At 37.8% G+C, this 10947-nt stretch overlaps 1 protein-coding gene across 1 annotated transcript; it reads right to left on the bottom strand.

Annotated features, from left to right (window-relative positions):
• Positions 1 to 3465: 3465 nt before the first annotated feature.
• Positions 3466 to 7228, bottom strand: GZMA (granzyme A). Its single transcript, XM_008500173.1, is given in 7 exon segments — positions 3466 to 3624; positions 4316 to 4417; positions 4420 to 4588; positions 5219 to 5327; positions 5330 to 5361; positions 6330 to 6477; positions 7168 to 7228. Coding segments are annotated over 7 exon segments (780 nt in total).
• Between the last annotated feature and the right edge of the window lie 3719 nt (positions 7229 to 10947).

The raw sequence follows: 10947 nt of genomic DNA, 5'->3' as shown, positions 1-10947 counted from the left end.
TAATTATAGCCACTTTAATTAGAAAACTGTCTTTTTAGGGTTTTGAATTGTTTCCTTTATGCAGGTCAACCTAGTGTATTTTAGAATGATTGAAATATAAATGCTAATTCTACTGTTTTGTATAATTATGTAATCAACTGATTAATAAGCCAGATGGACATAGTCATAGAAAATGTATAGGAGAACAGCAGAGGAGCAGGCCTGCATGGGATAGAGGAGTGTTGTGAATTCCGTGGCACTCACTGACCCTAAAGAAGAACAAAGAGCTGTAAATAACTTAAGGAATTTGCCATCTGGACAATGTTATGTCCTGGTACCAGGTGCCTCCGGTGGGAATGGGTAGATAAGGTTTTATGTTACTAGGAAGAGCACTTTGAGGTGCAAATTGTAGGTCAATCAATAGATATCGAGGTACTAAATAACTGTAACAGACCACACAATGAACGATTCTGATTGTGCACAGCAACTGAGATCTGTGCCTTCATGTCTTCTGTCAAAAATGTTGTTTGGATCAAACACGACAGTTAGTTCATTTGTTCCTTCATTATACCAGTTTAGTTCTGAGTGTCAGCAAACCTGGCAGCTTTCTCTCTCTTATGAATTTTATTTAGTAAATAAAACTATGAGCACAAGGACCCAACTTCTTGGACTTTAACAGACACAGTACCATTTGCCTATGTAAGACTTGTGCACTGTCAGCAGCTAAGGATGAGTTTTCAGATGCTATTCAGATGCAGCTCAGTTGGGCTATTTAAAATATGTTCTAACCACAGACTTTGCTTTCATTATTTGAGAGCTTTGCTATCATTATTAGGAAAGAAGAGAGGCAAGGGTTAAGTATTCACTTTTGCTCCTGTATATTAGAAGACCTGTGAGCTTGGAAAATCATATTGTTCAGACTTTCTTTTTTTCTTTTCTGCTGGAAAATTTTGTTTCATGTAGCTGGGGGACAATGGTAGATTAGGGGACTATAGCAGTGTCAAATCATGGAAATTTAAGATGTGATCAAATTATGAAAAGAGAGAGGCAAGGCTAACAGAGGCACAAATATATCTGGAAATGAATGTGAAACTCTCATGTCTTTGTTCTTACAATTTTTAAAACCTCATCTTCTGCTTTTTATAAATTCCATGGTTGCTAATTTAGTCCTGAAATGTTAAGACCACTCATGCTTTTTACCTCATAAGGTGTGAGCTTAAAATAAATCTGCTACTAAGCTTCTGGTTTCTGACATCATCTTGTTTGGTCTTCAGAATAGGTCAAAAAATAGGATTGTTGATTATCAATTGAGAAATGCCTAGTGAGAAGCTTGTGTCTCAGAACTTAGACTATGCCTGTCTTCTCATATGAGCATGTGTAGTAGCAGCTTTTATCAAACATTCAAATATGATTTAAATAATCAAAATAGTTTTTTAAATAATTCAAGTTTTTTAAATGTTAGAAGTATTTTTTCTCTTTTGAATGTAAAAGAAAAAAAAAAAGCAGTTAAATAAGTCTCTTGTATTTTTTTAATTTTTCCAGAAGTTTTCTCTTCCTTTGATGGTACCTAAAGGCTGTTTTATAAGAAGGTGAAGTATAAGAAGAGATTTATAACACAGAATTATCTAAATGGGGACTGTGGTGGGGAAGGAGCTAGTCAATATTGAAGCTAAGCACATTTTGTTGGATGCTTAACTATCAAAATAAGACAATATATGTCTTGCAGACTGAGAAGTACTCATTTATTGGAAATTAGTGCTTGTTTGTTATTGAGTGGTGCAGCTGCATTGCCACAGAAGCATTTTAAAATAATATCTAAAAGTGACAGAAGTCACTGATTTCAGTAAAACTAATGAACAGCCCATAAATGTGAGAGAATCTTGTATATGTGACCTGCAGTTCTATTCCATAGCCATGTCTGAGAAAGCATTTAAGCATTCATTTAAATTCCAGACTTTTATTAATATGGAGTGAAGCTTAACATGTACTTGAGTGACTTTTCTGGACGTGCTTCTTTTTTAGATAAGATCCTTTACTCTCAGTTTCTTTCACATAGCACACGTTGGTCTTTCTGTAATAGGAATGTGAGGAGTTGAGTAGGCAGCATGATTCTGCTCCATGAGTCTTCCGCTGAATGCTTACAGGTATAGAGTGGCTGAAAGTAGTTTTTGTTCTTCTGTAGCTGCCTTATTCTGCCAGTGCAGAGGTCTTAACATACAAAGTCTTGGGCAAAATATGAAATCCTGACTTCCTCCCAGTAGAATATGGCATATTTTTAGTTCATTTTCTGCTTTATGCCCAGCACATCATTCAGGCCCAGACTGGCACAGAAATCAGAACCCATTTCTAAGGTAATCTTGTTCTACACCTGTGTTCTGCATACACTAAAGGCTGAGTCTCCAGGGGTGGCACAAGATTAAATAAAATTTTACTTGCCAAAACTCAAGTCCTGTCCAAGGTGGAGCACTAGATATCATACGGAATCCAAAACTTCAAGATAAGAAGGATTTTTACAAGAGGAAAAAACTCCATTGCAGATAAATAGCATGTGTCTTCCCAGGTATACTGATATGACAAAGTGATTGTCTGTAATGCAATGAAGTGCATTAAAGAAACTCAGTCTGGGGAATCTTTTCGTTTCTTTATCATAACGGTGTTCCAGCTGAGAGGTTTTCTGTCATTTCTTTGGAGGATAGGTTTTCTGGTGGTTTTTAAACATAATGTTACTGATGTTGGTGCATTCTGCAAGCATACTGCACATCCAAACCATGTTCACAGACTGTCTGTACTGCAGCAGACAGGACTTCCAAATTGACAGCTGCAGGCAGTAGACTTTTATTGCTAATTTTTAATTAAATGCAAAGTACATAAAGGAATGAAATCTAGACATTTCAAATAAAGGACAGACAGAAAATTCATGATTATGTCCCACAGTCAAATACAGTTGCTGAAAATGAACCTTTGGAAGCTTAGCAGTTCTTTACGCTTCTGAAATGAAGATCTCTGCTGCTGAGAAACAACCAAGTTTTTTGGGTGTCTGGAGTTTCACCTCCCACATTACTAACTTTAAGGGTTATTTGCGGAAGGCCAGAGACAGAGGAGTGCAGTGTGTTCTGAGCGTGCAGTAAGGAAAGAAAGAGCTGGATTAGATTCTTGGTCTGAAAGACTCATCCATGTAAAGCTCAGTCCAAATGTGCAGTGCAAGAGGGGTGGAAGTCTTGAGTCACAAATAGCTGCCAAATGACTCCATAGCTGCCAGTATCATCTTGCTGTTGTTGCAGAGCACTGTGTTCTGGCCCCGTTAAGGTCACATCTGCCCTGAAAACAGACATGTGTTTTCATTTTTAAGGATATCAAGTTGCTAAAATTCAGCATGGGAATACCTCTTTCACCAGTAAAATGAATCTATTTTGAAAAGCATATTTCAAAACTAGATATTGTTACACAAGTGCGAGGTAGGAAATAATCTGGTCAAAACCCAATCTATTAAGCTCCCCCTGTGGTTTTCTTTATCCACTGAAGGTACTGCTTTGTGAGTTGGGTGTAGATGCCAGGGCCATTGACAGTACCACATTAGTTTTTCTTCCCAAAAGAAGTGATGCCTCTCATCAGATTATTACATCTTAAAGGTCCATCAGAATCCCCCTGAAAAGAAGGAAAAAATTGTCGTTCACAAAAGCTAAAAAAAAATGCTTTTTTTAGCTATAATTGTCAGCAGTTGCATAGTATGTAAGAAATAAAAATACAGACAGTGCTATTGTGGATTTTTTTTTCCTCCCTGGAAGTTTAGATTTTCATTAGAAAATAAGAGAAAAGGATTTAAAAAAAAATCTTTTTGAATATGGAAAGAAAAAGCTGGAAACATTCCTATTGAAAAGTAGCAAGTCTATAGAAATTGGTGCCTTTTTTGTAACTTTGTTAAGTCAACATTTACATCTTTTAAAATGTTATTTCTTATACAGATATACATTTGACTTGGGGCCCAGTAAAAATGCTTTTTATCAGCAAAACCTGTTTCAAAGCCCACTGCCATACTGAAATTAGATGTTTGAGAATGGGCTCATAAGCTGTTTTGTGGAGATCTTTCTGTTGAAATAATTTTACTGGAGAACAGCTATCTGCTGTGCCTGGGTAGGACTGCAATATCCGAAGTCTGTGAAGGTGAATTTGTAAATCAGAAGTTTTGCTTTAAATCTTAAAAAAACAAACTAATTAATTCTTAATTAATTCTTAATTAATTAGTTTGTCATTGAACTTGAGGGGCAGAAATTATAAATGCGTAAAAGATTTTGGTTTTCCTATAATCTGTGTGGATATGAACAGTAAATATACTTACAAAACATGAGTCCTTTTCTCCCTTTTTAGCCTATGCACATACCATGTTGTTTGTTATAACAGGGTTGGTTTTTTTATAATGGTTCTTGTCATTGCAAATTTCTAATTACTAATGACAGTGATACTGACCTCCCTCAGGGTATCAGGAGACTTTTTCAGAAGATTATGTGTTTATCCCCATCCTGCTACTTTGCAAGTTGCTCCTGGTTTGCGATCATCCTCTGAAGTAGGCAGGGGAATGAGCTGCGCAGCACTGTTTTGCTGTTTTCTGAAGCTGTAGAAGAAATGGAAAGTAGTTATTAGAGAACACCGTCTAACAGAGGCCACTGCATGTTAATTGTTGCATCTTTTCCATTATGGATATGGGAGATTACTGCTACTCCTTTTTGGGATTCCTCAGTTCATTGTAACAGGAGTTATGTAATCAATGTAAGAATGGAGAAAACCCATTTATCTTCTGCTGAAATATTAGCTCTAAAAAATACCCTATTTTACCTCTTTGGCCTTCAGAACATTAGGAGGACAAAGTAATAGTAATCATTGAAGCTGACAAAATTGCAGATCAGAGAAGTCAGAACTATTTTTCAGACAGAACATTAGGGTTTTAAACCAAATTATTTCTATGTGTGAAATGCACTTCTTTATTCTTTTATGGAAAAGCCAGAATTTGAAATAAGTTCCAGATGTTTTCTGCTTCTAGCATTGGCATACATTGTAGGAATTGTTGATTGCCTTAGCTCTTAGTGCCTCCCAAATTCTGTGTAGTCTGCTGGATTAGCAGACCACACTATATCATCCCAGAAAAAAAAAATTCGCCGGAAATTCCCTTGAGATATCTCCCTCACAAGAAGGAGGAAACTGTTACATCATAGGAGATACATATTTCATAAGAGATGTGTAAGGCTGTATCTGCAGCAGCCTGAGGTTGTGTTCCTTACAATCTGAACAGTAGCATGGGTAATGAATTCATTTTCCAATCTTAAGAAGCTGTTTTTGTTTTTCTTTTACTCTGGTGAATAAGAATCAAGAATAACTTTGCCTCCATTCCTGAAAAGAGACAACAGGATTAGTGGGATTCTTTGAGCAGAGGTGTAGGTTGGCCCTCATATGCAACTTTCTGCAGCAAACACAGCCCTGAGGAAGTGGTTGCTTTTTTCAGCCATTAAGAGTTGTATGGCTGCTCAATGACCACCAGGACCTTAATTGTTTGTTGGACTTTTCTCCTTAAAGTGATCTCATTAGCAAAATCACTCTACCTTATGCTAATATGACTGCTTTTGGGTCCTATGCTGTCTTTGTAGTGGGTCCCATAGACCACCCTGTGTGGATGGGGACAGAAAAGATGGACACATTGCTGTGATGCCTGCAGAATCCAGTGATTCAGTGGCCTGGGGCAGCCCATTGACAGAACCTGTGTGACTCAGCAGCAGCTCCAGTCCTCCCCTCAAAGGCAAGGGGTGGGACGTGTCATTTAAACGCCACATCTTGCCTCTCTGAGGGACCCCATGGGACCAGACAGTGTCTTGTGTCAGAGAGAAAGAAGAGAGTTTGCTCACTGCTGTTATCTGTCTGGAGGATTTTTGCTGTTGTGTAACTTGCATGCTCTCTCTGTCTATGGTGAACTGTATATCTTTTCCAGAATAAAATGCTAAGAATTTGTTTCTATTTTTTGAGTAGCTATTTAGATTGTACAGTCCTTTGGCTGAGTGCACTAGTTCACAGGGGTAAACCTTTCCCCCAGATTCACTACTTCAGTGTTCCTATTCTGTGCTTATATGCAGTTAGAAGCTTGTGCTATATCTCTTCAGAAACTGTGAAGAACAATATGCCTTGCTGTATTGATTTTAATTCATTGAAGAACATTTTTCTATATAAATTATAACAGACAGTAATCAGAACATGATCATGGTCGTGCTAAATGCACAAAACCACCACAGATAATAACTTTCCTTCTTGAACAGAGACACCAGATGCTCACTAAGAAGAGTCACTGAATCAGAGCAAGAACACATTACAGTGAGCTGTTACAGTGAGCTGTTAACACCCAGTTTTCCTTGATAAAAGCTCCTCCACAAATACATTTTCCATTTGCTACACTGATTAGCCAAAATGATCTTGAGTGTGGTGCCACTTCATCTCCTCCAATGGTATCCACACACAAACCTGAAAATTAAAGTAAGCCAGAATGCACTCAGCTGGGCTAATACAATCCTGTAAGACACTGAAAGTCTTAGAAAAAGCAGTAAATTTAATTACAATGTATACAAAACACACAAGATTGTACATATGTCACAGTTGTGGTCTTCAGGGTAGACTTTAAAAATTGCTCATCAATACTACTTCTGTATATTTCAGTGGGACCCAAATCCGATCAGTGGAATGAGCTTTGACTATTGTTGGTTTTGCACAGATTTCTTTTCCTGAAGTTCATTGCAATGGTTACTTTCTTAGCTTTCATTGTGACAACCTCAAGTGTGACAGATGATAGATGTACAATATATGGCTTCTGCTGGCACCTGGAAACTGGACTTTATAGTGTGACTCATATTACATGAAAAACAGAAAATTGAGGTATTAATTTATGTCTATGCCACTGAGAAGAAATGTCAGATAATTGCTATGTTAACTCCTCTGAACTCCTCCAAATATCCTGTCCTCTGTGCAGCTTTAATTAATGCTACCCCTCAGAAATTATTATGCTTGTACAAAAGATCAAACACACATAGACAGTGGAAAAGACCTAATAACAATTCAAATAATGATTGTCACTAATTCCTTGGCATTAATATGTTTGCTTAACAGAAAGTGTATATGTCAGCATTTACCTACAAAAGGATTAAACTGGGCACTTACCTCCATGAATTACCAGGAGAATGACAGCCGCAGAGCTGGACAAAGTGATAAAAGCTGCCATGATTTCTGGCTGGTGTTTCCCCTTATTCACTGCTTTACATATGTATATATATATATATATATATATATATATATGAAAAGGATGTGGGTTTTGTTTTTCCTCTTAGGTATAGTTGACATTTGTAACTGTGGCAAAGGTAAAAGGAACCTCACCAGCAATGTGGTTCACAACAGAAGCGTTAGGGAGAAATTGCATCCTCTCTTGTTTTGTGAAGCCAAGATCTGCCTCTATTTGTGTCTTCTGGACTGCAGAGAGCTAATACCAGTACTGAGGAGAAACCTTGCAAGCCACTAAGCATCCAGTTACACAGTGAGACTCAGCTCACATGAATTTAGGCTAGATACAGTTCCATTTCAGGCACCCTAGGTGGCCTCTGGGTCAGAGATTAATCTCAGCCCTTTCCCCTTTTCTCATTAGTAAATTATCTGTTCTCTTCAGGAGCCCATCAAGACCAAGGAATCTCTTGGATTGCCTCTTTCAGCTTGTGATACTACCTTATTAGCTTTGAACTGGATGAGCATCTGCATAGAGTGTGGTTTAGTGGCCTAGAGCTAAGTGTATAATGCCATGTAAGTGTCATAAGGTTTCTTGCATCTGTCTCCTGGTGCAGAAGGCCATGGGTCTTCTGTAGATGCTGTTTCAGATTTGTCAGCCTGTACTCGTGTCTGGGAAACCCAGGGTATCTCAAATGTCACTAAATGCTTGGTTTTAGGCAGCAGAATTGAGTCTTGAAAAGTGAGTAAAGCTTATTAGAGCCTTATGAAGGCACAGTTCCTCACTTCCAAATATACATGCAAATAATAGAAATAGCTTCTATCAATATTAAATGATTTGGAATATCAAACACACTGTTACAGTCTTTCAGTCACAAATGTTTCTGAGCAGTAGTATTCTACAGAGGATGTTGCTGTATCTTGGTCCACTGTTTGGGAATGAATTCAGTACTCTGCATACCCTTGGTTTTCCCCCTCACTGGTGTACTGTTGCCTCTTCTGGTAGCCTTTGTCTTCATTCCTCTGCTTGAGGATGGCCAGAGATGTTCCATTCTTCTCAGAAATCTCAGAGGCTTTTTTTTTTCTTTAAACACTGAATTGGACATTGAATCCCGGAGACACCTAGGTTTCACTATAGTTTCATCCCATGCAATTCTCAGTGATTGTCTTATGTGCTTGTTTTTCAATATAATACTCATGGTGAAGGGCTGCTGAAATGTCTGGGAGATTTGGACCTGTTAGTATTAACACAAGAAACAGGCAAGTTTTATAGAAACCTGAAGAAAAAACCAAAGAGAGCAAGTTGCAGTTACAACAATACAATATTAGTGATGTAAAGACTTCAAGAGAGGGAGGTATTAATAAAACATTTCAACCACAATTTCATGTAGGGGACTTTTAAATAGAAAAGACTGCATTATAATGTACAGTATTCTTGACATTAAATAGCAGCAACTATGGCAAGCTACCTGTTAGCTGTCCTGTCTCTGATCTCTCTAATCCTACCCCAGAGATGTAAGTACTTTAAGGATAGAAATATCCATATTCCCACTACTTCTACATAACACCCGACGTAATTGCACTCCTGTTGCATTTCAGGTGGATGCATGGACATTGTTGGAGAACACATCATGTGTCATCATTAAGATTTGTTAAAACAGTAACTAAACTGATATTAGAATTTGTCATGCTGTTTTAGGGTGTTTCATATTCTACTGATCTGCATTGTGTACAATTACCCTCATTAATCAGATCCTGCCAACGTTACAAGATACAGACTGCTTACAAAAGATGCAGTTCATTATTTATGCATTGAAACAGAGATGTCTTTATATCTTTTATATCTTACAGTGAGACATGCATTTGGAATGAAGAAAATAACTTTTTTGTTGTTGTTGGTAAAGCCTTTGTTCTGGCTTGAGTAAGTTGTCCTGTGTGTAGTGAGATTGTCTTCTAAAGATGAAGCACAGGAAACCAGCAGTATGTATTTTGGCAGTGTCATCTTACTGGGCTGCATGAAGTTTAACAGGACAAAATGAAGAAAGCCAAACTCAGATAAATTTCTGATGATACTCAGAGAGCTTGGAGAAGAGGGACATTTATGAATTGCCTAGCTCTTACTGTTTATTAGCAGAAACTGGACATACAACTTTGGGTTTTGGCAGTATTCCTTTTTAATATTCACAATAGTTGTGTCTCAAGTTAGGCAACACCCAATTCTTCTTCTTTGAAGGGCTGGATCCTGTACTAGTGAGTTTAAGGACAAAACTATTATTAACATTAAAGATGTCTGCTTTATCAGAGCACTTACCTATATGCATAATATGCATTAGAATGATTATTGAGTGTTGATGCATATAATGACATCCAACTGATGTCAGCAAGACACCCTGCATGCCGATAATCGGATGTGTTTCAGTCTTTTGCCAGGTTAGGTCATAAGTCCAAAGGAGAACGTTAGAAGATTTATGAAAGACAGCATCACCAGAAGTCCTTGTGCCTAGTAGTCTTGTTAAAAGGCCAATAGGCTTTTAAACAAAATTAATTCTGAACCCTGGAAATCTATGAAGGTCTGTTATCACACCATTATTTCACAGAACTTGGTTGACAGTAAAGAAATTTTACTTTGCAGGGGAAAATACAAGCACATGTCAAAACATTGGAATGAACAATATCTTTATGTTTTATTCATGTCAGTGTAAAATTAAGTTGTAACTATTGTGTTGTATGTCTTCTGATTATCTTTGGAGATGTTGCTCAGTTCCAGTAGTGACCCTCTCTCCATGTACTTTCTTTAAATTACAGATTCAATGAAGCAAACATCAGAGTTGTTCTCGGAGCACATCAGCCATCTGTAGCTGAAAAAGAAACAGCAGATATTTGAGTTTATGGACTTCTTTCCTAGTCTTCAGTTTATTAAGTCTTCCAAGGAAAATGATATAATGCTCCTCAAGGTATTGTGTTAATTGATTACGTATTATTATAAAAGGAGTATTGCTGATTATTGTTTTGGCTATTCTTTGATATCAAAGAGTATACTGTTTAGGAAGCTTAACAATATTTCAGAACACCCTGCTTTTGGTTGCCCTAATGTAGGTAAGGTTACACGGTCACTGGCACTGTGAGCAGGGATTAAATTTCAAGCCCATTGTGTGCTCTAAAACTCCCTTTAACCCACTCACTATGTCAACCCCTCCAAAACCCTAAAACATATTTTTAGTAATTTTTCAAAGGTAGTACCGAAGTGATGCATGCAATGGAGTCTGGATCAGAGCAGTATCTCAAAGGGGTATCTTCTGCTGCACGAAGCAACAACAGGAATGAAACTTATTGATAATTATTTGGGGTAACAACGTAGAGTAAAGGTATGAATAATACAGGACATAGATTAATTCAGCTTTAGGAGCACAGAATGGTCACACAGCAAAGAAGACTCAGGGCACTGCAGAATGAAGCATGGGAAGGTGTCCTCACAAACATCATCATCACCATTATGCTAGATGTAACTCTGGGGCAGGGCTGTAAGAATTTCCTGTGTATCAGCTCCTGTTTAGCCTCATGCCTCATGCCTCACATGTCCCTGCTCTGAAAACTCTGTTAATCCAGCACCCAAACTGACAGAGGGGCAGCCATGGGTATTCTGAGTAGAGAGAGGGTAGTGTCTATGCAGGAAACCTGCAGATGATCAAATGATTCTGTAGGACTGCATTCCTGGTACCAGCAGTT

The sequence above is a fragment of the Calypte anna genome, chromosome Z (genome assembly GCF_003957555.1).
Source record: "Calypte anna isolate BGI_N300 chromosome Z, bCalAnn1_v1.p, whole genome shotgun sequence".
Classification (NCBI taxonomy): domain Eukaryota; kingdom Metazoa; phylum Chordata; class Aves; order Apodiformes; family Trochilidae; genus Calypte; species Calypte anna.
Note: the sequence above shows the minus strand (reverse complement) of the source record. Positions and strands in the feature narration are given on the sequence as shown.